The sequence below is a fragment of the Trachemys scripta genome, chromosome 4 (genome assembly GCF_013100865.1).
Source record: "Trachemys scripta elegans isolate TJP31775 chromosome 4, CAS_Tse_1.0, whole genome shotgun sequence".
Classification (NCBI taxonomy): Eukaryota; Metazoa; Chordata; order Testudines; family Emydidae; genus Trachemys; species Trachemys scripta.
The window spans coordinates 22280608-22308588 of record NC_048301.1 but is presented as its reverse complement, the minus strand read 5'-3'; the positions used below and the strand labels follow the sequence as shown (position 1 = coordinate 22308588).

Sequence of the window (27981 nt, the reverse complement as noted above, 5' to 3'; positions counted from 1 at the left end):
TTATCATGGAACTTAAATAATAATCCTGTAACCTTCTACGGTGCCTTTCATTTGAGGATCTCAAAGCATTAGACGCATCAGTTTGGGTTCACTGTATATTTAAACTGGTGGTTTTTCTATTTAGAATTTTTGGCCTTAATTCTCAGTTCCTTTATTTCTGCACTTAGCATTCCTGCACCTTTGTGATCCCAGACTCTGAATCTGGGTTTTGCCAGCAAAGAGGAGCCATGAAGCTGGCAAAACCAGACACTTGAGGATCCCTCAGCAAAAGGGGATTTACCCAGTGGCATAGGGCCAGTGGAACAGCCCTACACTGCCCTTCTTTGCAGACCATGGCATAGGTGTGTTCTCAGGATCAACAGAGAGAGTGTCAGTGGTGGGAGGAGGCATGACTGGAGCATACCGTGGCCCAGCTTTTTAGGACTGTTGCAAAAGTGAATATTAAAACCATCTGGCAGTGCTCTAATTTATGCCAGGAACTAGACCCGGGTGGCTCCAGAATCCAGGATGTGCAGAGATGAATCAGGACTGGGAGTGAAGGTGGCATAGAACCATTCCACCAATCCTGTGCTGACTGCGAACTTGACCCAAGGGCCACTCCTACCCAGTTTAAAGCACCTTTATACATGCTGCTGGAGTGACAACAGAGGGCCGTAGGGCAAATGAGAATCCCTTTGCTTGTTATTTGATTAGATGCCTAATGATAAGGTGTAAATTTATTCAATAAATAATTATGCCTAACATCACCCCTCTGAGGTAGGTGAGAACGATTACAGTCAGCAGGTGAATTTAGGCCCAGAGAGATGAAGTAATTGTCCATGGTCACAGACCAGGGTCCCAAGACTCCTCCTGACTCTCACAGCTGACAATTTTCGGAGGTGGGAACAAAAACTGTGCATGGTGATAACAAGTTACCTGGGGGTGCGACACTGGCACCTCATAGTGCCGCAGGATGCTGCTAAAAACCCTGCCCTGAACAATTAAATCGCCCTTCCCCTCGCCCTGCAGAGTCCCAAGCCCATGGCATTCAGCACTACCCACCCCCGCCCGCTCCCCGCAGCACCCCCTAGCCTTAAGACACTGTGCTGCTGGCCCTCCGCCCAGAGGTCTGACACCCGTTTGCTGCGCTGATGACCACCCCTTGTAAAAGCACTGGGTGCGCGAGCCCCGCTCTCCCCCCGGAGCAGCACCGCCACTCGCTCGCTCGCCTGGGGGCCAGCCCTGGCCCTGCCTCTCCCAAGAGAAGGCTCCTCCCTCTCCCCCACTAGGGGCCGCCCAGATTTCAGGCACATGCGCAGAGGCGCAGTAAACAGGCGAGGCGCTCCTCCCCCTTACGGCCTTTGCGTGCCGCTCTCGGGTAGAGGGAGCGAGCGGTGGCGGCTGCGCAGTGGGGGCACATCCGGGCACTGGGGCAGGATGAATGCTCCTTTCCAAGATGGCGGCGGAGGGAGGAGGGAAGGAGATGAACGAGATTAAGACCCAGTTCACCACCCGGGAGGGGCTGTACAAGCTGCTGAGCCACTCGGAGTACAGCCGGCCTAACCGGGTGCCCTTCAACTCGCAGGGCTCCAACCCAGTCCGCGTCTCCTTCGTCAACGTCAACGACCAGAGCGGCAACGGCGACCGGCTCTGCTTCAATGTGGGCCGGGAGCTCTACTTCTACATCTACAAGGGGGTCCGCAAGGTACCGGGGCAGCCGGGGGGCGGGAGAGACCAGGGCCCCGACCTGCTCGGAGCACGAGGGGCGTGCCAGGGGCGAGCTGCTTGGCTTCAGTGTGATCCGGGAGCCCTACCTGCGAAGGCCGGGGAGCCGGAGGCCAGGCCAGGGGAGTGGGCTTTGCCCTACTGTGAGCTCAGCACTTTTCAGGGGGGCGGGATCCCTCTAGGCGAAGGGTGGAGGCCCTCCTGGGTGGAGTCGGTCTGTGGCCGGGAACTGTACCTGCTCACAGAGCCACGGGGCTTGCATGGTGTCGGACCGTGTGTGTGTGTGTGTGGGGGGGGGGGGGGGTAGGGGGAAGGGGGGGGAGGGGGAGAACCCTGAGAGAGAGGAGGACTAGTGTTGGGGGCTACCTAAAGGATATAGGACTGGAAGTGACTTCTTGGGTTGTCGAGTCTAATCCCCTGCTGTGGTGGGCAACTCTGTTTTATAAGCCCAGTCACACATTTATAAAGCTACATTTAAAAACTAGTTAAGTTAAACAACTCAGAGAGTCATCACCAGTAGCTAAAGTATGTTCCTGTGCAGCCCTTTCTTTTGGCTCGTTTGGGCAGGTTTGGTAATGGCATAGTAACTCTGGGCCTGTTTCACCTGCTGCTACAGGCTGAAGATTATGGGACTCTCTCCGAGGAGTGTTTGGTGTTAGCATGGGGCTGCCAGATCTCTGACAGGGTGGGGTTTTAGGGTTATTATTATTAGGGTTAACCTTATTTGGAGAAAAATTTTCACACCTAGAGTGAAAAATTAGTTCACACTTTATAACATTAGACTCTAACCCCAGGACTGTCTCCAGATGTGTCTAGTACAGTGAGCTGAATCCTCTAAAGGCGGAGACTTCAAATTTCTAATTATAACAGCAAAAGCTTTTATCATGAGAGAAGTACTGATGCAAAATAAGGCTCCCAACCTGTGAATGATATTTGGTGGTGCAGGTCTAATAGCTTATGCATTAAATGGCTAGTATACTATATTAATGGGCAAATTGTACCTACATAAATATATGTAATTGCTGTTTTGACTTTTTGGTACTACTTGGTGCCTTACTTCCTGGTGTTTAGTGAGGCATTCTGATAATTTGCATCACCAAGTGAACAGATGTTACTTTTAATATATGTAAGCATAGGCATAACCAATCTCAAAGTTTTATTGAGATATTATCTGTTTATCTTGGGTACATATGAACCCCCCCTCCCAATTACTAAAGTATGTGAGCACCTTACAATATTTAATGTATATATTCTCTGACAACCTTGAGATGTAGGGAAGAGTTGTTATTCCCACTTTACAAATAGGATTTGAGGCACAGAGAAACTTACTGACCTGACCAAGGTCACATGGGAAGTTTGTAGCATAGCAAGGAATTGGACCTGGGTTTACACAGTTCCAGGTGAATGAATGTCCAAACCACTCTTTCTCTTGCTTGATAATTCATGTAAAATGTAAGCATTAGCTAATTGCTGAGGAGAGTTAAGCCTAGTAAGGATCAGTTGGTAATGACTAACAACTGAACAGACCCAACTTGTGTTGTCTAATTGTATGCATTTGTTTCATACACACATTTGAATTGACATTTACATAATTTAAGTTAATCATGTGATGAGTCTTGATAATTTGGGGATGTTTTAAGTAATTGTGAATTAAATTTAAATATTAATTTGGTATTTAAGCACTTAGAGTGATGTTATTGAACAGTTATCTGTCTACTCATGTTAACAAATAATATTTGTAATACTTCCATTTTATAATCCATAGTGGCCTTTTCTACATAGGAGTCAGTGTAGATGATGGTTAAAATCTGTCCATCTTCCAACCCTTGTAACTGCTAGGAGTCTATCATCTTTGACTTAGTTTTCAGTACTGAATAATTGCAAACTTCTGCAACTGTTTTATTTAGAGCAGCTCTTAATGCAGCCCGGTTACAGGACATGTGACTCTTACCAGTCTTTTTTAGTCATTTGTTATCACACTTAAAGTAAAGAAAAATCTAGAGGCTGAGAATATGCCATGAAAATAGGGAACTGATGAATTTTTAAGTGCCAACTTACAACTTGTAAGTCTTATTTGCATTCTTCTAATAGCTTTTCCAATATCTTTAGTAAAACAGTATTTAACTTTGTATTTGTGGGCGTAGCAGCAGTTGAAAATCGTACTGTACTTACCTGTTGGATGTTTGTTTTGGGTTTTGAGACATACTATAAATGTTCTAAATATACTATTCTTACTTCAAATAATATAGTAAAATATACTAGAAGTTTAGAATAGAATTTGTGTTGGTCAAAGCAAAGCAATCCAATCTTATCACTGACCTTCAGAACAGATACTTTTAATACCATAATTACTAACTTCAGTTTAAAAAGCCTTAAAGTAACAGCTGAAATATATTAAATGTATCCAAATTAAAGAAAATATTATAGATGAGAGACTAGGGAAGTTGATCAGCCATACATTTGGAATATTGTATTCATTATGAATGTATCTAGAAATATTGATGAGCTTGAAATCATTATGGCCTGTGATTCTGTAGATTGGGGCCTATGGCTTTGGTTCTCTTTGTCTGTGTAGAAAATTGGCATCAGCATAGGGAAGATTGTCTGCTGACAGTTACAGCTGTCAGAATGATTAACATAATTTTCTTAAAGAGAAATGCCGTTTGTTATAAAATTTGCTACTGTTTCTTGATACGGTGTATAAGATAGGTGAAAGAAGGAGAACTCAATGATAGATTAAACTAGAAGTGTAAAACACTGCCTTAAAATGAATAAATATAAACTGCTGTAAACTTCACATACAGCATGCTTCTAAAGTTGTCTCTAGACTAGAGAACATTTAGCCAACACTAGCTAGCTAAGACTGATTAAACTTGGCTACTTAGCTTGCATCTATAGCAGGAAAACACCCTTAACTCAGTTTTAGCAGGTTGAGCTGTAGTCTAGCTTCTGCTAGTGAACAGTGTCACTCTGAATTTACACCTGGAAGCGAGGCTTGGTTTTGTTTGTGTGTAGTTTGGCTTGTGTTATGTAAGCCTGACTTAAACTTTTTCTCCTGATCAATTTAGCTAGATTAGTGATGATAGTTCAGGTACTTTAAAATGTTAACTACAGCAAATGCAGGTTTGTATTTTAAAGTATAACTTAGATTAAAAAGAAATTAATTTTATTACCTCTTCCTGCCTGTCTTTAAAAAGCCTTGTTCCATTAGCTTCTGTTCCTGTTGAAGTTAGAGAAGGAATTGCCATTATCTTAAGAAAAAGCTGGGTCTTATTTCTCAGTTTTAGGTAACTACCTGCAGTAGGAACTTTTGCAGGTAAAGAACTTTTATTTAGTATGTACCATGCTTTATTTAACCATGAAAGAGCTAGCAAAGTAAACAGATATTGCAACGGCACACACTATCTTTAGGGGAACATATCGTAATAAGTTTATATGTTATTGTGGGCCAAGCATATGTGCGACTGTGCTCTACTCCATGGGAGAGGGTTGCACAACTCCTCCAGGAACTAAAACTTTGATTACAATATGATTTATTCACCTTAAACACCTCCAAAGAGGTACCATCCCCTGCAAAGGTACATATATACTGGTTCAAAGTGAGTTTCCACACACGAGGAAAACAAAGAATATTTGGCTTTAAAAGGCTACATGTAGACTGACTCAAGGCTGCCTTTCTGATCCAACAAATGGATAGGATCTTCTGTCCTAGAGCCTCAACTCTTACGGAAGAGTTGAAAAGACTTTGGCCTATCAGAGCCCCATAAGACTGATGGATAACTTCTGATAAGCTTTTAGTGTGCATATAGGCACGCTTATTGATTTTAATGTTTTCTCTGTAATGCTTTTGCCTTAAGAATAAAGGTGCTTGCTTAGAAAGAACTGTGTGGTAACTTGTAACCGCTGGAAATACACTGTTTATAGCCCTCAGAGAGAACGCAAAGCACAGGTGCTGGCCATTAGGTGACTGGCTTGCTGGGGATATCCCAGTGTAAGGCACGGAGTCATGCAGCCTTAAAATTCTGGTCTTGAGGGAGAGATGCAGGTCTCCACCCAAGAGAAGTGATGGCTGGGAGCCGGAAACTTTAAATGCGTGCCCTTGAGTGACCAAGGAGGGGGCATACAGATGCAATTACTGTGAAACTATGACAACTGTCTGCACTGGGAACTTCTGCAGGTTATGAACTTTTGGTATGTACTATATTTAATTCAGCCGTGGAAGAACCTGGAAATAGTTAAAATGTTTTGAAATCCCAATCTGAATGAGTCCAAATCACATTCCTAAAGGGTATTTATTCCTTTAGGTTACTTTTCTTTATCTGGCTGCTTCCACGTTCCAAATCAGATTTGTCTGCCATTTCTGTTTTGTGAATTAATCTTTAGTTGTAAGTCTCTTTACCAGGCTACTGAATTGTTTGTGTTGCTTTAGAGATGAATCCTATGTAAGGATTGGTATTCCTTGTGGCACTGTGATGCTTTCTTAACCTGGTTTCTTGAGGGTAGAATCGGGAGTTGGGTCCAGTGTCTAAGATGATGTAAAAGCTTGGAATTCTGAGATAGAGAAAGTTTGGAAGAACCTACTTGTTTGCTATGAAAAGTCTCCAAGGCAGTTTGAAGGATTTTTTCCCCCCAGACTGAAAGTCTCTATCAGAATATGTTTAGAAGTGAACTTGAGGAAGGTAGCAGGAAAGAATGAAATACTGGAAACTTGAGAAGAGCAGATGAGTTATATGCCAGCTATTTGATGTAATGAGGCTTTTATGCAGTATTTTCTGTCCCGTTACAACAATCCAAAGCTCAAAAAAACTTGTTAGTAGATTCTAACCTTGTCTTAAATTTAGATTCTAACCTTGTCTTAAATTTAGATCCAGTGGACAGGGGAGTGAAACTGTATGTTAGTAAGGAGAAGTTAGGGTTGTGATGCAATGAGGTGTGGCCATTTTAATGAAATACTTGGCTAGTTAAGTATTCTTGGGAGTGCTGGTATGTTCCTGTGGTTTTTGTTTTCACCTCAGCTTCTGGACTGAGTGAGGCTAGTTATGTTTAACAATCTCCTGTTAAGGTGAAAGCTTTGCTGGAGGTGAAGTCCAGAGTTGTTTTGAGAGTGATCCCCTCTTTTGGTGGGGAGTGCTATCTCAGGCTCACTTGGGAGTGCTCTGGGTTGTATGTTTCAATCTTCAGAATAAATTTCTGTCCAAAAGATGTTTCTCCTGGAGGTCCATACTTGTGAACTTAGCTGCTGCAGTAGTTATGACCTTTCAATGGTTGCTATGGTAGTGTGGCAAAGGGTTAAATAATGTGTGGGTTCTGGTTGGATTGGCAAGTTCCTTTGTACCTTTATGGTGAGCATGGGAAGACTAAGCAAGATATAATTTTTCAAGTATAGACCAGGTAACTGAGACTTGCCATCAGATACATCTTGTTTGTGGACCACAGGGCATTCTTTGATAGAAATGTTGTTCGGTTCATGTTTACAAGGTCAGAGGTGAATGAAATTAATGCCATATATGATCTAATCATAGATGAACTCTCCTGGCTTTGTACATATTACCAAGTTATAACTGAATTTAGCTAGGCCTTAAAGGCTAGACTTAGGCATTGCATCACCTAACCCTGCTGCTCAGTGGAATCCTCAGCTCGGAGTTACTCTCCCTATACAATAATGGGGAGAGTAAGGTGCCTAAGAAAAAGATTCACAAAAACCAGCAAGCTCAGTTGTCAGATGCCTAAACTAGCCAGTGGGAAATGTTAGAGAGTGGCATGGCCTAAACCCTACCATCCAAAGCAAATTAAGTGCCTAACTCAAGGCCAGAGGGAGGCCTTGGATTGGGGTTCACAGCCATGAACCCCCTTCTGGAGTCAGGCACCTAAACAAGATTAGCCCTTTCTCATGAAGAGACCCCTTCCCCCACCTCCTTATAGTCAGTAGTCAGGGCACATGCCTGCGATGTGGAAGACTGATTTTTCAAAATCTTGCTTTGCCTGATTTGGAGAAGGAATTTGACTTGGGTCTTCCATGTCCCAGTAAATGCCTTAACCACCAAGAATCTGTCTCTCTCTCTTTGGCACAATAAATATTTAATTATACTAAGTGGAGCAGTTGCAACAAGAGAGATTAAGATCTGTCACAGAATACCCAATAGCCTGGTGGTTAGGGCAGTCGCTTGGCATGGGGGAGACCTGAGTACAAGTCCCTGCTTCATATCAGGTAGAGCAAGGATTTGAAAATGGGTATCCCACATCTCAAGTGCCTTAACTACTGAGCTACGGGGTATTCTGAACAAACATGTCACAGTTTCAAGGTAACTGCACCAGTTTTTCCTCTTCTGGGTGCTTGCTGTTGGTGGACCATGCATAAGGGTTTCTAGCTCCCAGCCATCACCTCTCCTGGGTAGAGCTCTGCATCTCACTCCCTTCTGATGTGAGTTTTTAAGGCTGTACGGTTCCCTGATTTACACTGTGATTCCCCGCAAGTTGGATTGCCTAAACAGTCTTTGCTTTCTCTCTAAAGACTATGACCAATGTATTGCCCACAGTTGTGTTACCCCACAGCTTCTTCTAAGTTAGCACATTTATTCCGAAGGTAAATTCATTAGAGAAAACATCTTAAATCAATAAAGAACCTACATGCATGTTAGAAAGCTTACCAAAGGTAACCCCCATCTTTGACTTAGAGCTCTGGTAGGTTTTAGTCTTTAGTCATTGAGTTTAAAGCCAGTAGGGACCATTAGATCATCTAGTGTGATTTCCTGTATATCACAAGACACTTGCACACTAAACCCAACAACCGAAATGAGGCCAAAGTATTACAGCCTACAGGAGACTAGGCTATTATGTGCCACAAGAAGAGAAAAGGAGAGACTGAAGTGCACCGTCAGAACCCACAACTGGGTTTTCCCTGTGGTTACAAGTTTATCTGCCTTAAATTCAGAACCAAAACAGAGGCTGGGAAGATTACCCATTTCTTTATACTGGCCAGGCCTTTGATCTTGGCCTTCTGTAACAGGTAATCAACAGACCGGGTTACCCAATGAAATTAATGGGCAACAGGTTTAAAACAAACAAAAGGAAGTACTTAACACAACGCAGAGTCAACGTGTGGAACATGTTCCCAGGAGGAGATGTGAAGGCCAAAAGTATAACTGGGTTCAAAAAAGAATTGGATAAGTTCATGGAAGCCATTGATGGACCTAACATAGTCAGGGACACAACCCTATGCTTTGGATGTTCCTCAGCCTCTTGACTGCCAGATGCTGGGATTAGACAAAAGGGAATGGTTCACTTGCTAATTGCCCTGTTTTGTTCATTCCCTCTGAAGCAGTTGGCACTGGCCACTGTTGGAAGACAGGATCCTGGGCTAGATGGACTATTGCTCTGCCCAGTTTGGCCGTTCTTATGTTCTCTCCCTGGGAGAGTAACTATAAAAGACTGGGGTTTTGTATAACCGGAGTTGGGTAATTTGCATTAATGTCTCCTTAGTTATTACCCGGAAAGTCCACTTAACACTACTTATCCCAAAAGTCCATACTTGTCTGGCACATTTTCTGTATAGTCTTTTGAACTTCCAGGTCTCACATCTCCTCCCTCGAGAGGTTACACACAATTTTGCCCCACCATAATAGATTAACTTAATAAAGTAAGGCCTTCCAAGGACATTGCAGGAAATGGCTGTATCTGTCACAACACACACACCAATCACCCCAAAAATTCTGAAACTGGTGACCCCCAACTATCTTTTGTGTGGGTTAGGTGTACTCAGTCTTCTGAGCTGACTTTTGTCGTAGCATATCTACAGTAAAATTTTTTTTTTTAAATGGGGTTCGTTGGTTTTTAAACAGTGGGTTCATGTTAAATGTTAAAAATGCTTAAATTAACAATTGGCAAGCTTCAGAACTGTTTCAAGGTTGGGAAGTATATGTTGGAAATACTTTAAAATCTGTTGAAATGTTGCATAAGTATCTCAATTACTGTAGTTATACTGTTTGTTATGGTTTAGGATGATCGCCAACACAGTGAAAACAGATACTGACTTGAAATTCTTGTGCAGAAATGGTTTTAGGAGCAGATAGGTTAGGGATGTAACATAGGACAAAAGTTGTGGAAGAACAGAATTTACTGTGCAGTTGAAATGTAATTGACATAGAGCATTCTTTCCGATAACTCACACTTTCATTATGCAAGAAAGCAGTTTAAGAGGGAATTAAATTACAAACCTAAAAGGTACAAGTTTCTAGACTTTCTGCAAATCTGTCTCGGTTTTGACTGTCCAGGTCAAAATTAGACTGACATTTTTCAAATTGGACTTAACCATTTTGTCTTGACCAGTGTGTCTTCTTGACAATGTAAATCCTAATGTTCGAGATTGTATGATGTTGTAGAGTTCAGTAAGGGCCACATCACACAGTTCTTGGCTTACTGAAGTCTAATTTTAAGTATTTGGGTTCACTGGTGAATGAAAAGATACAATATAATGCCAAATGCTATTCTGAACAAGAGCGTCAACTTCTTAAAATGTACTGCAGTGTACAAATTGCATGGAATTTACTGTGTGCAGCACAATATAGACCTACCTTATTAAGCAAGAGGCGATGTCCCTGAAGATTCTCCAGACACAGAGCATAATTCTTACCCACTTCTATTAGGAGATCACTTTCATTAAGCTACCAAGTTATGAGAGTCTCTTGGGACATGTTTCACTTTGTAAAACTTTGAGAAGTTAGATGTCCTTTTATATCAATGTTCTGTTATTACTGCTAGTTCTTCACTAGAAGATGCTAATAAGGGCTCCACATACTGAATGTCTTTAAAAAAAATTTCATGAGTCATTTGTGGATTTTTAAATTCATGTAATAATGCCTTAAGGACACTTTGGCCTGCAACAAACAATATAAAGAAATACTCTTACTCAGTAAATCTGTTAAGTTATTATCTTGTACTAGAAACCATGGTGAGAGACAAATCAAAGTACAAGGAATTTTAAATGTCAGATTGTGTTGAAGGTCAGGTTTTTATTCTTTAGAAAATTGGTTTTGTTTTTCTGCGTTTCTGTGTAAGATTAGTGCATACTGAAGTTTTCCCAATAAATTCAAATCTTTTTTTTAAAGAGAGTTCTATAAAACACTAGCTGTACATAGTAGCCAGATAAACACTACTCTTAATCAGAAAGGTTATGTATATTCATACTATACATGAAGTTAGTGTTTTACTGCTATAGAGGGGTGCCAAACTAGTCCAGCGGGACAAGGGCCAAAGGTAAGATGCATCAGAGGCTGGGAGAACTGCATAACTTCAGATCTGCCCTGCCCCACAACTCTAGGACCATAAATAGGACCCTACCAAATTCATGGGCATGAAAAAGGCTTCACAGACAGTGAAATCTGGTCTCCCCCTGTGAAATCTAGTCTTTTGTGTGCTTTTATTGTATACTATATGGATTTCATGGGGGAGACCAGCATTTCTCAAATTGTGGGCCCTGACCCAAAAGGGAGTTGCAGGGGGGTCTCAAGGTTATTTTAGGGGGGTCACAGTATTGCCATTCTTCCTTCTGCGCTGCCTTCAGAGCTGGGTGGCCAGAGAGTGGTGGCTGTTCGCCGGGTAGCCAGCTCTGAAGGCAGCGCCCCCCCCTTCTCCGCCCCGCCTCCCCATCAGCAGCGTAGAGGTAAGAGGTAATACCATACTGTGTTACCCTTATTTCTGCGCTGCTGCCTTCAGAGCTGGGCGGCCAAAGAGTGGTAGCTGTTTACTGAGGGCCCAGCTCTGCAGGCAGCAGCACAGAAGTAAGAGTGGCAATACCATACCACTAGAACTCTGCATGGAAACAAATTTATACCTGTGGGTGCAGATATCTGCGAATATAAATCAGTATCCGTGGAACTGCAGGGCTCTCCTAGGAACCGCAGTGGCAAAAGGAGCAGAACGTTGGGCTGTTGCTCCCAGGAACCAGCACCCTGCACTGGCAGCTCCATTGGCATGGCTGTACTGCCCCCTGCTCATCGCATCTGTCTCTGGTTGCGATAGTGTGCAAGTGGCCAGACAGGAGCCGCAGACAGTTGCATGGCAGGGCTGGGGGTGGTACAGCCAGGCCGGAGAAGTTGCTGGTGTAGAGCACTGGCTCCTGCGAGCGGTGACCCCACGTTTTGCTCCTTTTGCTGCTGCAGTTCCTAGGAGAGCCCTACATCCGCGGGTATACATTTGTATCCACATAGGGCTCTACATACCACAACTTCTGCGCTGCTGCTGGCGGCGGTTCTACCTTCAGAGCTGGACTCCTGGCCAGGAGCCACAGCTCTCCAGCTGCCCACCAGCAGCGCAGAAGTAAGGGTAGCAGTACTGCAACCCCCACTACAACATTTTGGGTCAGGACTCCTGCAATTACAACACAATGAAATTTCAGATTTAAATAGCTGAAATCATGAAATTTACTATTTTTAAAATCCTATGACCGTGAAATTGACCAAAATGGCCTGTGGATTTGTTAGGGCCCTAACCATAAACAACTGATAACTTTTCTAGCAACAGTCTACTTTCCCTGTCTCCTCCTGTGGAGGGCACTCAGCCACAGGTATAGCTCAAAAGTACAGCTCTATAACTTGCTATAATCAAGTTCATTAGAAACACCTGCTCATTCAGGGCTAGTAGCAATCTGTAGGGGCCTGAGTGGGACTGGGAACTGCCGTATTCTTTCCCAGAGAGGAGTTGAGAGCAGGGGAGCAAAACACCTTATGCAACTACTTTTTTCTGTAGGAGAGAGAAGCCAGGTACAGGGTAATTGGAGCCACTATTGTTCATCCTAGGGGGCAGGGTGTAACTGTAGTTGGGAGAGAGGAAGACTAAGAGCATAAAGTAAAAACACAGGTCTGAAAGCTTAATAAGAAGGAGGTAAAAATGTATTGGGGGGGGGAGTTAATGTTAAGGGCAGGGGGAGAGAAAGGAAAGAATATACAATGAAAACACAGTATTGATCATTTAGGATAGAAAAAAAGTGCAGTGAAGGCAGGAGTGGAAAGGTATCAAAAGCACAGGAGACATAGTAAAATACATTTAAAAATACTGAGATTGCCTATAGGGCAGTGTTCCCTCTAATTTTTCCCACACATGTGCAGAATGAATTTTATGTGCACCAATATGGAGGTGATGTGTCTCACATCACCTCCATATTGATGCACATAATAAAACTCATGTGGTGGGGGTGGGGCCCAGGGGTTTGGAGTGTGGGAGAGGGCTCAGGACTGGGGCAGAGGGTTGGTGTGCAGGGGGGATATGAGGGCTCCAGCTGGAGGCGTGGGCTGGGGGGGGAGAGGTTGGGGATGAGGGGCTTAGGGCTGGGACAGAGGGTTGGGGTGTAGACTCTGGGGTGGGGTCCAGGGTGATGACTCCAGATGGAGGTGCGGGCCCTGGGGCTACGGTGGGGAGAGAGGACTCCCCAGTGGGGATCTGCAGGTCCCCACACTGCTGCAGGGGCTAGGAACCACCTGCAGCAGCTGGGAGCTGCGGGGTACCCCAGCTGCCTGCATCTCTGGGGGTCCCCCCTTTGCCCATGGGGGCTGGGAGCTGTGGGGTGCCCCCACCTCACCTGTTAGCCACAGTGACCGGGAGCTTGGGGGGTTCTGCTGCGGCAGCTGGGAGCTGTGGAGTACCCCTGCTGCCCACAGCTTGGGGGTTCCCCCATGGCGGCAGGTGCCTCCAGAGGCGGCGGGGGTACCCCTCAGCTTCTGACCACCACAGGCTGAAGTCACAGAAGTCACTGGAAGTCATGGATTCTGTGACTTCCGTGACCTCTGTGACTAAATTGTAGCCTTAACCATGAATACAACAAAAGCGCCATCTTTTTCACTTCCATGACAAATGTGACTTAATTTTTCATAAATCATGTTCTTTGTAATCTATTGAGCAAGATTCCCATGAATTGTAAAAGTCTGGTTCTAAATGTCCAGGTGCATGTAGGAGAGTTACCTTAAGTTTTAAACTTTTAGTTTGAAACCATTTGTATAGTCTCTCTTTTGCAGTAAGTTATCTAGCTGAAAATGTGACCTTGTGACTGCATTTTTCTATACATTTTTTCACTTTGCCAGTATTTTGCCTTAACTTTTGCATTATGGACACCAGTCCTCTAAAGATGTGCTAAATAACTTTAAAAATTTTATTGTGACCTCATGCATAAGTTTCGAGCAAGTATTCAGTTACATAATACAGTGATCTGAATGCTTTCAGGGGTTCTCGAACTGGGGTTTGTGACTTCTTGGGGTCATGAGGTTATTACGTGGGGGTCACGAGCTGTCAGCCTCCACCACAAACCCTGCGTCAGCTCCAGCATTTAGAATAGTGTTAAATATAAAAAAAGTTTAATTTATAAGGAGGGATCGCACTCAGAGGCTTGCCGTGTGAAAGGGGTCACCAATACAGAAGTTTGAGAACCACTGTGTTTAACAGCTTGGTTTACTAGGGTAATTATTAACTATAAAAATAAATTAAACAGAGTATTACAGCTCTACATGTGTTGCTAGACTGCCTCTTTCAGATTAGGACAGACGTTTATTAGAATGAACATAGATGGATTTGTTATATTTTACTAACCGTTTCTAAGACTTCATTTTGCAGTTCTAGAATTTTTTGAGTACATGGAGCCTTTTTTGATGATGGGATGAGCCAAAGCACTGAAGTAGGAAGTTACTTACAAAACGAAAGGTGCATGCCAGAAAAGGTTATATTCAAGAATCAGGCCCCATTGGGATTCACAAAAACCCTGGTCAGCTACCCCTGAATTTTGTAGATGCATAAACTTGCTCAGCACTTAATTTTTTTTCCAGTAAAAGTTCCATAGGCACCTATGTTTCAGCCTCTAAGCATGTGTGCTGCAGCCCCATGCCAGGCATTTGGATGGCTGAGCCCCAGAGTGAAACACAGTGCATTCCTTTGCCTGTGGGGTTCCAATCCAGTAAGTATACTCAGACTTTGCCTACTGGATTGGGTCCCTATAGCAGAGCTTACACAAAATGACCAGGGGAGGAAATCCTCCCTCATAACTTCTAGCCAAGTGCTTAGGATTCTCACCTGAATTGTGGGAGACCCCTGGTCCAAGTCCCCCTCTGCCTGAGGAGAGAGAAAGATTTGAACAGAGATCTGCCACCTCTTCAGGGAGTGTCCAAAACACTGGGCTATAAGCTATTCTGATATCGGGCTTTCTCAGTCTCTCCTGTTGAAACTGTTGCACTGTAGATAATAGATAAATTATAAAATTCACTGGAACAGGGGACTGGATCCTGGGTCTCTTACCTTTCAGGTGAGTACCCTAGCCTGAGCAAACTATCGTGTACACTTTTTCAAACCTTCTAGGGAAGAGGACGATGATGCTGAGCGTAGGGGTGAGTGAAAGCACATGTGAGGTTGTAAGGCTAACTTACCATTCCCACTTATTGCTCTAGCAGCTGCATTGATGCATACAGATTTTTAAGTAGGTAATACCTGTTTGAAGTTAGATGGCGGTACTCTATAGCAATGGAGTATCTGTCAATCCTATTCCATGTATGATGTGGCCTGGAGCCTTATTATGTCATGTATCAAAATATTACTTTGTAGTCTTACATCTGTATAAACTTTTTAAAGGGGTTTTGTTTTTAGTATGGTACCGGTAAATATTGTGTGGCTGTAGAATTCAACTGCTCACTCGCTACTAAGTTTTAATGCTTACTTACGAAAGGTGATATGGGTCAGATCAATGGTTCTCAACCTATTTATCATTGGGGGCTGCCTATGCAGCTCTCTGTTATGTAGGCCACATCCACACACTATATATACTTGTACATCTACCCCCCAAAAAAAGTTCAGTATTTGTTATATGACGACAATACAATTCAAATCAATATAGCACCTTTCATTTCAACACTGGCAAATGTCTAAGAGCATTTTAAATTAGCCAAATAAGTCAAAACATTACCTGCTAAAATTAATTTACTATAAGGGTGGCATGGTATGGTGTACTGCCACCTCACTTCCGTGCTGCTCTTGGCAGTGCGGCTGGGGTGAGCACCCAAAGAGCATGGGTGTGGAGCCCCAGGGACTGCCGCCCAGCACTCAACCCCCCCTCCAGGGACTGTGCCCCAATATCTACTCTCATCCAGGGACTGCCACCAGTGTGTCCCCCATGCATTAGCTGTACCCCCTTGGCTGCATGTAGCTCAGCAGTGCAGCCTGCCCTGCCCACCTGCCACTGTGGTCCTAGTGCCGAGGAGCCTGCTCCAGCCAGGGTTACTGGACTTGCGATCCTGTGGTGTTGGGAGGAGCTGAGCATCCTGGTCTCCTGCTGATGCTTCGGGGCCCGATCCTGTGCCACCCTATTCTCCCCCCACTGGCTCTGTGCTGGGGCAGGTGCCCCTCCTGCCCCGCCCTAATTACAGCCCTGAGGATGTCACATGGGCCACAGCTGGGTGCTGATTAGGCCACAAGTGTCCCATGGTTTGAGAACCACTGGGTCAGATGAATACTTAAGAAATTACCATTCTGTAATTGTTTAGTATTAGCTCTCTATCTCAACAAGAGACTTTAATACAAACAGCTAGAATTTCCCTAAATGTTTTTTTCTTATATTCAGATGCAAAAACCATCTATTTGTATCCACATCAAATTAGCATATTATGCTAACCTGCTTTTGGTAACTTGAATTTTGACTCTTGAACAAATTTGCATATACCCGGATGAAGCAAAATGTGTATGCTAAAAAGGCTCTTCGTTTGAAGTAGTGACTTGTGGGTGCAGGCGTTAAAAATTCACTTATCTGGGGCAAGTAGGAAGCTTTCCCAGATGAGTTAGACAAGAGTTAAGTCTTTCACATCCATTTTCCTAACATGGGTTGCAAAACTGGGGCCTCTGCCTAGTTTAAAAAAAAAAAAATTAACAGGTTCTTTTCCCAGTCCTGATGATGTATGCCAGAAGCTTCTAGACATATCTTCTAATTAACACATGTCCGTCCACCCTTGTATCTGGTATTAGGTCAACCTTAGTTCTGGCTGGAGATCTTTGAACACTGCTTCCTTTATAATAGCTTCTTGCTAATCTTGAGTTGGTTAGAGGGTTTAGTACAAATCATCGTAAAGTGGAGTGAAGGAGGCCGCTAGTGAGATCTGTCAGTGCTCTGAGAAGTCTAGTCCCCTGCCTTCATAAAGTACTGGAAAAGGTGAGGCTACTTTAGTGTCTACTCATGTGCTGTCTTAGTCTTGCTTTGGCGCTCCATTTAAAATTTTATTTTGTTTGTTTGGTTTTTTGCATTATCCCACATTTAGTGTTTGACAGATTTTAAGCTCCATGTCCTAATTGCTGGAAGGAGAAGGATCTTGGGCCTAAATCTACACTAGAAACTTTTGCTGGCATAGTAATGTTGGTTATGAGTGTGATTCTTTTTGGCAGTCTTTCTGTGCTGGCAAAAATCATAGTGCAAATGATTATACTGGTATAAAAGTGCTTTTGCTGGTATAAAGGAAAGATGGTTTGGTGATTAGGGCACTAGCATTGGACTTGGGAGACCTGCATTCAATTCCATTCTCTGCCACAGACTTCCTGTGTGACCATGGGCAAGTCACTTAGCTGCTCTGTTTTCCCAGCTGTAAAATAGGGATAATGTTCGTTACCCCCTTTGTAAAATGCGTTGATAGCTACTGATAAATGTGATAAGAGCTGGATATTAATTTCACTCAGCTGCTGTTTGGCAAAGCTATGAGACGCCACAGAGGTACTGGAGCAGTTGGCTTGCAGAATTGGGAAGACAACACTGCTTTGTGTATGTGCAGTTCTTATTCAGAAGACTTTCTTGAAGGATTAAACTTCATTTTTAAAGCTTTAATTTTGCAGATGTTGGTTTAGCCTCTCCCCACATTTCCCAGGAAAACCTTCCAGCTTATTAATGTGGGCAAATGGATTTGTTAGGCACTAAGTACATAACAATTGGGGGAGGAATAATTTCAGTGCCATCTTTTGTTATCTTGTAAATAGAAATATAAAATTATGCTTTCTGCTGCTCTTGTCTGATGCTTTGCAATTTACAACTTATTTAACTTGAATGCAGTTCTGGCTTTGATTACAAGTAACAAACATGTTGGGTGAAAGTAAAGTAACAGTTCTGTATGTTGGGAGACCTGGATTGTACTTGAGTGAGACTTTCTGCCTTCTACTCCTAGAACTTCTAAAATAAGATTTAGGCTTCCAGTTTAGATGAAGTGCTTGGTCTGTCCAACATGGTAGCATAGCTCAGATATGGTTAGTCCCATCTACTCTACAGGATGAATTTGTATTGCAGCCAGGTCCTCAGTACATGTTTTTGCAGGTAGTTTCTTTGTCTGCCTCAGGTTCCTGCTTGTAAAATGAGAATATTTACTTGCCACACAGGGATGTTAGGAGCCTTTTGAGAGACATGGAAGGAAAATGATAGAAGCTTGAAGTAACATCAATACAGCAATTGGCAGTGTACAGTATTACATCTTTTCTGACTATGACCAGATAAGGCTTGGAGTAAAAGCATAAACCAGTTGAGCCTATTTTTGGTATTGAAGTAGTGGCTCCTCCTTGGAAGATACTTTATTTTATTCAAACTACTATCATCAGACTGTTTTAGACTTCTAGAATAACAGGGAATTAGTTTGTTTATAGAATATTAGTAATAATCTGATTTTTACACTTGTATTTTTTTAATATGCTACAACATGATGGAATTATTTGGGTTGGGTATGTGTAAGATAACACCAAAATTCCCTGGTATTCCTGTGAGCCAGTAAGACCTAACAGTCTGAAAAGATCCATATTTACAATCAGAAATTGACTCATACTGAGCTTTGCAATGAAGAGAATATAACGTGATTATCAAGCACTGTTACAGTGAAATAAGTTTCTATAGCAACATCAGATGCAATACAGGGTGCAGTTATGCTGACTGCTTTGTAACAATTTCCCTCTCACAAATATCAAATGTACACTATCAGATTTAAAATGCTATATTTTATTATAGCAACAGATGATACTGAAATCTTGAGTGCTGGTTTTTCTGGTAAATTTCTGTTGTGTATTCCCTTTTTTAAAATCATATCTCAAAGTTTTATACCTAAACTGTGAGCTCTTTGTGGCAGGGACTGTCTTTACTGAATGTCTGTACAGTGCTTAGTACAATGGGGGTCTTGATCTTTGATTGCTGTTAGGTATTTCTTCAGTACAAATACACAGTGGCGGATTAATAATTTTGCCGTCCCTAGGTCGGGAAATAATTGCCGCCCTGGCCCTGCCCCGACTCCGCCCTTTTCCTGTCCCCATTCCAACCTCCTCCCCAAAGTCCCCACCCCAACTCCGCCCCCTCCCTTCTCCTATTGGATCTCTTCCCCAAATCCTCGCCCCCGGCCCCGCCTCTTCCCCCAGCGCGTGGCATTCCCCCTCCCTCCCTGCCCCGCGAAACAGCTGTTTCGCGGCGCAAGTGCTGGGCGGGGAGAGAAACAGGACGCCACAGCGTGCTTGCAGAGGAGGCAGAGGTGAGCTGGAGCAGGGGAGCGGGGCGCGGAGGGGAGCTTCCGCCCCTGAAAATTTGCCGCCCTAGGCCTAGGCAATAATACGGTGCTGCAAATACATAGTTCAGTTCCAACTGTGGGGAGTTAAAATTGGTCTGATTTGAAAAGGAATATGATCTTCCAGTCAGTTTGCAGATTCCCATTAGTATGAGGCTACTGGAATGTATTTTTAGTGAACTGTATAGCTTTGTTTATGCTGGCTGATATAATGAATTAATATGGCTTTAAAAACGTTAATTACACACAATGCTTAATTACTTTTTTCTGAAATGTCAGGATATCCTTAAAGAGGGAAATATTCTTATTCATTAGGCTGCTCAGTTTCTTAACATTTTAAAAATTTCAGATGAACTGCAATTTTGTTTGTCACAGATATTTTAAAGAACTACAGACCAGCAGAGTGTTTCTAATATCTGGATAGTTTTAAAATTAGAGCAGAAGAAGTCTAACACCAAAATTGCGTTCTAGCATGCTTACATTGTTTAACAAATTATCTTAATTTTGTGTAATATGTAACTAAAAAAAAACCTATTTTTTGCTTTTTTGGGGGGGTGGTGGGAGAAATCATATGAATTTCTCATTATACTTAGCTGTTGGCTTCTACTTGTTTGTAGTCTCCAATACATACCCAGTCTGTCTCTTAAGGATTGAAAACCTCTAACATCCTGATACTGCTAACCTCCCATGTAGCAGTTTTCATATGTTTCATAAAGCCGCCTTTTCCTCGTATCCCAAGAAAGAGAACAGCATATTCACTTCCCATCGAAATGTGACTTTTTCTAAAGTTTTAGAGAAGAAATAAACTGTCTTGTAACTAGCAATGGCTTAGTTTATGGACTAAACTTTGCACAGCACAGGAATGAAAATTTGTATGTATTCAGTTGTTTAGCACAATTATGCTAAATATAATGCTGTGTTTGGTACTATATGATGAGCTTAACAAAAGACACAAGTTGTACAATACAAAATATGCAGTGGTGTGTAATCTTCATAGAAGATGGCAGATGGTCTTCAGTCAATGGGGTTGATTTCAAAGGTGAGCAGAAGCCATTGAAAAGAGAAGACTGGAAAAATTTGAGAATGACAGGAGAAGATGAAAGGGAGAAGTTGTATGAGAGTTAGGATAGCTAAAGAGAGAACTATTGACTGTACAAAGATAATGGTGTGGCTGAGAGGAGAGGACTAGTCCAACAGGTCAAGTAACTTTTGTGTGGGAAGGAGATCTTCATAGACTAGATGCCTTGTGAAATAGGCAGGTGGCGTTCAGTCTATGGGATAGATGATTGTCATGCTGAAAGTAAATACCATTTCCAAACTGCTGCATATTTTTTGGCAATATAAAAGCAGTTCAGCTGCCTTTGTCTAAATGAGAAGTGCAACTTGTCAAAGGCAGCATTCATTGGCAAATCTTAACAGTAGTTGTAACTTCCCACTAGTTTTACTTGTGTTACCAGTAAATCTCTCATACTAATGTGGGGAGGATGATCCAATTTAAAATGTTGTGAAAATAAGTAGTTTAATTCCTCTGAAAACATTTTCATGTCACTTTTGTTGACCCAATGAACTAACTAGTCAAGAATATTTGCAGAACTACATCAGAATACTTGGTTTAGCTGGGATCTATTTGGCATGTTTGTATTGACTTATTTTCCATAAATCTAGTTCATCTGGTTTGTACAGTACCTTATTCACTGTTACATAATACTTTAAGAGGGCTGGCACTTCTTCCATGGGAAGAGAGGCTGGTATAAGTGTAGGGGGTTGCATGAAAGAAGGTATGACTTCAGGAGTAGGAGGAGACTAAAGGATCCATTGAAGGGTTGGGTGTAATGTAGGGAATAAGAGTAGGGTGAGAATTAATACCCTCTATTTCAGAGAGGAGAATCTGCAATACCCATGTTAAGTTTCTGGCTTTTGGGTAGCTGGGAACAGAATTAAGATGCAGTTCAAACTTTAAAATTACATTTAAGCTTATTGATCAAATTACTGTGGAGTAGTCTAGGAAAAAATTTCTAAATCTGTCAGAATCCACTTAATTGGCTCACAGAAATGGTATACTTTCTTAATTGGAGATTGTAAAGGAACATACTGCAGTGCATTCCAAGGATTTAAATAATGGATGAATGATACTCACAAGTCTATTTAAATTGTACATGTGATTAATTGTAAGCAGTATTAGTAAGCGTAGTTCATACTTCCAAACATCAGCTGACACCTGTAAATATTCCATTGTAGTGCCTTCTTCTCATTTCAGCCTGACAAACTGTTGCCTGCTCTATACAGCTCTGATTTGGATTGTTTCCTACTTCAGCTGTGTTTTTACGTGGCTACAGCAAAAACTGGGGCTAGTTTATGCAAAAACAACAACAACAAAAACCCTCTTTGCTCCCTTGTAACTCAAAGACTGCAGGCATTTTCTTCAGACTTCCCATCAAATCACTTAAGCAGAGACTAAGGCCATGTCTACACTACCACAGGATCACGCTGCTGTGATCGATGCACCAGCGCTCGATTTAGTGAAGACCTGCTAAATCAACGGCAGAGCACTCTCCGGTTGATTCGCCTTACTCCTCTCGTTCCTGGTGGAGTACTGGAATCAGTGGGAGAGCGTCTCCTGTTGACCCAGTGCAGTGTAGAGACCACAGTAAGTCGACCTAAGCTACGTTGACTCCAGCTACGTTATTATAGGTGGAGTAGCGTAACTTAGGTTAACTTACCATGGTAGTGTAGACATAGCCTAGGCATGGAAAAACATCAGTCCAAAAGGCAAATGGTTTAGAATTCGGAGCATGTGAAAAAGGAGGCAGGGAGTGTAAAAGAAACTTTCAATCTTAGTGTAGAAACTGCTATAGTTATGAGTAAGACAACTTTGCTACTATATGTAGTTTATTTAGTAGTTCAAGAGATAAAACTGAGGATATTGGATTTTTTTTTGTATGAAACAAAACTGAAACTGTCAATTCATCTCAACTTGTGTCCCTACATTATAGTCTGATACAATTGCATGAACAATTAATGCTGTTATATAATCTAGTGCATTTGATGTTTAGGTGACACCAGACCTCTTTGGTCTCATACTTTCACAATGAGGAGTGGGAACTGTAACTCTTTAATTTAGAATTCTACTACTTCTGTGTTAAATCGCTGTCTACCCTACAGTTTCAGGCTGAGTTTATAACTAGCTAGTGGCTTTGTTGGCTCCAAACATAATTTGTTTCCGGGCACACTGGCCTGGTCTATGCTGACAGTTCTTGGGAAATCTCTCACTAGTGTTAGGAACAATGGAAATACTAATGTGAATTGGCTGCTGACTAGAGCTGAGACTTTTCTGGGAGAAAGCAAAATTATTTTAATTGTATTACATTAAATATGTAGAAACAAACATCCTGAAAAGATTGGTAGGTATCTGTCAACTAGTCTCTGCTGACTTCATCTCTGAAACAAGTTCTTTGGTTATAATGCAGTTGGGGTTTTTAAAAATTCCTTGGAAAACTTCCCAAGCCTAGACACAGCCTATTCTTTCTGCAAGGCCAGCTGCAGTGCACCAAGGATCTTTGAAAATCTCCCAGAATCCACTGCTTACTGAGCTATGTCTGGAAATGTGGTATAGATGTCTGGAGAACTTTGGACCTGATATGGTTAGAATGGCGCTATAACCATGCGGATTCATTGAACAGTTTGTGCTTTAACTGATTCTATAGAAGGTTCAATTGAAAAAGGATAAAATGTCTATTGTAAACATAGCTTTGGATCTAGTTGAGACTGCCACTCTACCATATTGCAACAGGTGCAGTCAGCATTGGCTCACAATGCAAAAGGTGGTAGTCTTTTTCTGTGAAGGTCTTTAGAATTTCACTCCTTCATCCCCTTTCCTGGTTTGAAGTAAGCCAAATTTGTTAACCTTCGTGTTCTTCTGCAAAGCTCTTTTTCTTTTTCTAGCTTTTAAGGGGAGAAAAAGGGTAAGCCAAGGGTTTGTAGATGTGTGCATACACTGAGTGGTTTTTTGCCTCTTCCAGTTTATGGGGGGAGATGTGGTTTTGATTTTGTACCCTTGCTATTTGGCAAGGCTGATCAGAGCTTTGGATAAATGTGTTCCAATTTTTATAGAAATTGAAACAAATATTTAGAATTGTTAATGTTTAGACATTTAAAAAATAAACCACGACTCTTCACTTTAGGTGCCTAAAATAGGCACATAGTCTGAGTTTTTTTCAGAAATGTTGAATACCTATTGACTTCAGTGGAGGCTATGGATGCTTCAATCCTCCTGGAAAACGAAACCATTCTTACTCCTATGCCTAAGTATAGATTTGTGCCCAAGATTCTGGCCTTAAATGATAGAGCCATTATGAGTTTTGTCTTATTCATCCAGCAGGCTATACACTGAAATACTTCTGAAAGTGACTCTTCGCTTTCAAAGCACGTCTGGTTTTTATACAGGACCTAAAATGAGATGCATAACAATTTTTATGCAAGTTTTATTGAGAACTTGAACATTTTTTTTCTAATCTTACTGGTTTTGTCAAAAATGAACAAGCTAAGCCTATGTAATGGTCTGAAACACTTAATTTTGAAATACTGGGACAGTCCCTGTTTTTATATGATTTTGCAGGAACCTTTCAGCACACCTAACATATCCTGATTCTGCATTTAATGAATTAAACATCTGGTTTTGATAATCACAAAACTGTTAGTATCTTGCAGGGTGGGTTTGATTTAAATCACTAGTCAGGAAGGTTTGATTTAATCATGGATTTGTATGTAAAAGTGCATTCTTGTTGGTTGTTATAACCTTAATACATATTCTTCACAACTCAGATGTAGGTTTCATTTTTAAAAGGTACACACAATACATTTTTTAATTGATTTATTTTTGAAAACTTTTCAGATTAGTTTTACAGCTATCTCAGAAAATGAATGATTGGTTATTTCATTTTCCAAAGGTAATTGAAACAGATATTTATGAGGTCATTGGGAGGTGATCTATCTCCAATTCAAGAGGTTAATCATTAATATTTGGAGGATTTTCTTGCCATGCTGTATTAGGAGGAGAACATCACCAGACAGACATTTAAATTTTTTTATTAAACTAAAACAACATTACTATGTATTCCTGGATTTTTTTCTTCAACAGCAAACATAATTTTTTTAACAAAACAAGCAGATGAATTTTTGAATTCAGTTAAACATTTGTTTTTTAAAATAACAATTTTAACAAAAACAAAGCTTTGAACTAAAATAGTTAAGTTTTTTTTTTTTAAACAACAATTAAATATTGGCTTCTGCAGCTAACTCAGTCATCTTCACCTTCATTTTCCTGTTTGTTCATAATCTGGACAAGAAAAACAAGCATTCCTGCTTTTTCAGGTCCCAAACGATTTCTCAATTTGGAATGAATTAGTCCAAAGGAAGAAAATATTCTTTTTACACCAGCAGAAGAAGCTACTGCTGTTAAAAGTGAAGTTATCACTTCAACAGTCTCTGAATCCAAGTGCTTAAGTGACTTCCTCTAGTTCTCTGGTGTGACTTTCTTTAAAACCTCATCAGTAAACATATATTTCTTGAATGGTTCTTATTCCCAAACTGTGTTTTTTTTTTTTTTTGGCCTGCTGCCATTATAGGTTTTCCCTTCCAGTGGGAGAATGGTATGGTAGATCTCAAATCAATGAAGGCTACACTCAGAAACATAGGCGCCAACTTCTCATGGCTCTGGTGGGTGCTCATGCCCCCTGGCCCCGACTCCACCCCTGCCCCACCCCCATCCTAATCCCTTCCCCAAATCCCCGCCCCGCCTCCTCCCTTGCACATGGCGCATTCCCCTTCTTCCCCCCTCCCTCCTAGCACTTGCTGTGCGAAACAGCTGTTTTGCGGTGGCAAGTGCTGGGAGTTGGGGGGGGGGGGAAGCGCGCACGCGGTGCGCTCAGGAGAGGAGGCGGAGGTGAGCTGAGGTAGGGAGCGGGGCAGGGAGCTGCTGGTGGGTGCAGAGCACCCACCAATTTTTCCCTGTGGGTGCTCCAGGCCTGGAGCACCCACAGAGTCGGCACCTATGCTCACAAAGACCTCAAGACTTCTGGAATATGCTGCTCAAACAGTTTCACTTTTGTTTCTACTGCCTATCCCTTCCTTCTCACATTTATCTCCAGACTTCTTTTCCTTGTCCAGATCTATTCCACCCCCAACAATCTTCTATTCATTGAACTTTTTGAAACTTTGCACTTTTAGAGAGGTAAGGGATTGACTGTACACAAATTTGCAGAGGGACAGTAGGGTTGAGGTCTGTTATTTCTCACCTCTATATATTATGTATTTATTTTAAAACATTTTTGCTGTTAACAAGCATGTTCTCTCTGGAGACACAAATCCACAGTTTGAGAACTGTAAAACTAAGCATCTCTGATGGTATCTTCTAGACTGAGCACTGAGTCCCATTGTGTAGATTAACCTAAATCTATACAGAAGCCTCTGGAACCCCATAAAATTGGATCCCTAATCCATGAACTGTTGGAACTCCATTTACAAAACTTTTCTTAAATATTATATGAATGTATTGTCTCATACAATAGAATTAGAATTTATAATCCCTATTCCATGATGAGATATCTCTGAGCTATAATTTCTTAATTAAAACGATCTTTAGATAGGTTTTTATCTCAAAAAGCATTTTATCAAAAACTTTTTTTTTAATCATTGATTTTTATCCACCCTGGTATCTTTAACAAACAAGATATATATAATAAATTGTGCTCTGTTTGTGGGGAAAAGATAGTCCAGGGGAACGAGTGCTCAGTAGAATAAAGTGTTTGGAGTGAAAAGAGAGATGAGATATGTACATGCTATTGAAGTTGTTGTGTTTAGAGTGAATGTTGATGGCATTTGTTCAGTATTTTGTGATTAAACTTGTTCAAAATACTTCATTATTAGAAAAAAATCATCCCATACAACTGTTACTGAAGCAAAGTAAAGTTATGCACACACCAGTATTTACAAGATCAGGGCCTTCATTCTTCTAGGTTTACAGCACAGGGCATCTGACACAAATTAAGAGCTGCAGGACACTTTCCAGGGAAGTGCAGTGTCATGAAATGGGTGGTGGGGATGGCTGTATTGCAAACCTTAATATCATGTTTTTCTCATTCTCTCCTACTGATTCAGTCTTAGGTCTATTTTCCTGATTCTTTAGGTTTTATTTTTTTTAAATAGTAGTTTTTAAAGCAGGCCACCACAGTTTCTTTGCTGTCTCTCCCCCTTCCCTCTGTTCTCTTTCCTTGCTTTCCCCGTCTAAATCTCCATTTGAAGGCAAATTTGTTTGTTTTTATTTCTGGTCTTAGTTGAAACTTGCAGATCTCCATTTATAAGCTGGAAGCAGATGAGCCAGTTTTAATCATGTGCTGTTCTGAATACTGAACTACTTGTGCACCACATCTGAGGAGTTGGGTATAAGTAAAATTTTACAAATTTAATTGCTACTAGTGGGGCTTCTCTTTAAAAATAAAGCTAGTAAACTTTAAAAAGTTTGCTTTCGTGTTACATATGATGATTAGCAGCTTTTTTGTGATATCAGAATCCTAAATCAGATCTCATTGCAAATCTAGGGATACGTCTATACTTACCTCCGGGTTCGGCGGTAAGCAATTGATCTTCTGGGATCGATTTATCGCGTCTTGTCTAGACGCGATAAATCGATCCTGGAAGTGCTCGCTGTCGACGCCGGTACTCCTGCTCCGCGAGAGGAGTAGGTGGAGTCGACAGGGGAGCCTGTCTGCCGCGTGTGGACCCGCGATAAGTACTTTGTAGTTCGAACTAAGGTACTTTGACTTCAGTTACGTTATTTACATAGCTGAAGTTGCGTATCTTAGTTCGAACTGGGGGGTTAGTGTGGACCAGCCCTAGGAAACACTTTTCTCAAAGTTATGGCATAACCAGCCTTTCATAACCTAGGTGAGACACAACAAAATTAGTGTATCTAGTTATGCAAAATAACATTAATGTAGCCTTCAAGCTGAGGAAATCGAGTCAAGTGTAAAACAAAATTAAACTTGAAGCTCAATCTTAACTCTGCCCTGATGTATCTCAATTTAAGAGAGGCACAGCTGAAAGAGGTTTAAAAAAGTTGTAACGCAGTTTAAACAATTGAACTTTATAAACTATGCTTGTATTTTCACTGCTCTATGATATAAAGGCTTTTTTTTGCTTGTATTTACAGTATAAATATTGGGAATATCAATTGTTTTCCTTATTTTGCTGTAGAACTTCTGGGAGGGGGAATGTGTGTCAGGTGTATATTAGATTACACCTTAATTGAAGGGGTGGGAATGTTGAATCTTTAACAATGTTATCACTTGAGTTAGATCTTTAGGTAGGCCTTTTTTTTTTCTTTTTGAAGTCTGAATAAAGTCTTCTCTTTTGTCTGTAAGATCAATAGAGTTGTTATCCAATGGGATGTCAGCCTACATGCATCTATATAAATAGAAATAGAGCTGTAAGTTACAGAGGGAATGGTGTGATCAAATACAGTAACTCCTCACTTAAGAAGGTTGTAGTTATGTTCCTGAAAAATGCAACTTTAAGTGAAAATGTTAAACTAATCCAATTGTCCCATAAGATTTAATATAAACGTGGGGGGTTAGGTTCCAAGGAAATTTTTTTGGGACAGACAAAAGGCATTATACTGTATACTGTACAGTACTGTTCTGTGGTCGGAAAGTGCCCCTGGCTTACCCCACACAGGTGCAACCCGCTG

The 27981-nt window shown here is 41.6% G+C and overlaps 1 protein-coding gene across 3 annotated transcripts in view; it reads left to right on the top strand.

Moving 5' to 3' along the window:
• Positions 1-1371: 1371 nt before the first annotated feature.
• Positions 1372-27981, top strand: part of WDR20 (WD repeat domain 20) — a 65809-nt gene continuing 39199 nt past the window's right edge. For 2 of the 3 annotated variants that reach the window (XM_034767943.1, XM_034767942.1), the window contains exon 1: positions 1378-1684. In XM_034767943.1, the coding sequence (XP_034623834.1) occupies positions 1421-1684 (264 nt within the window). In that variant the 5' untranslated portion in view covers positions 1378-1420. Of the gene's footprint in view, positions 1685-27981 lie in introns of all 3 variants that reach the window. The other variant, XM_034767944.1, reaches the window with a different exon arrangement.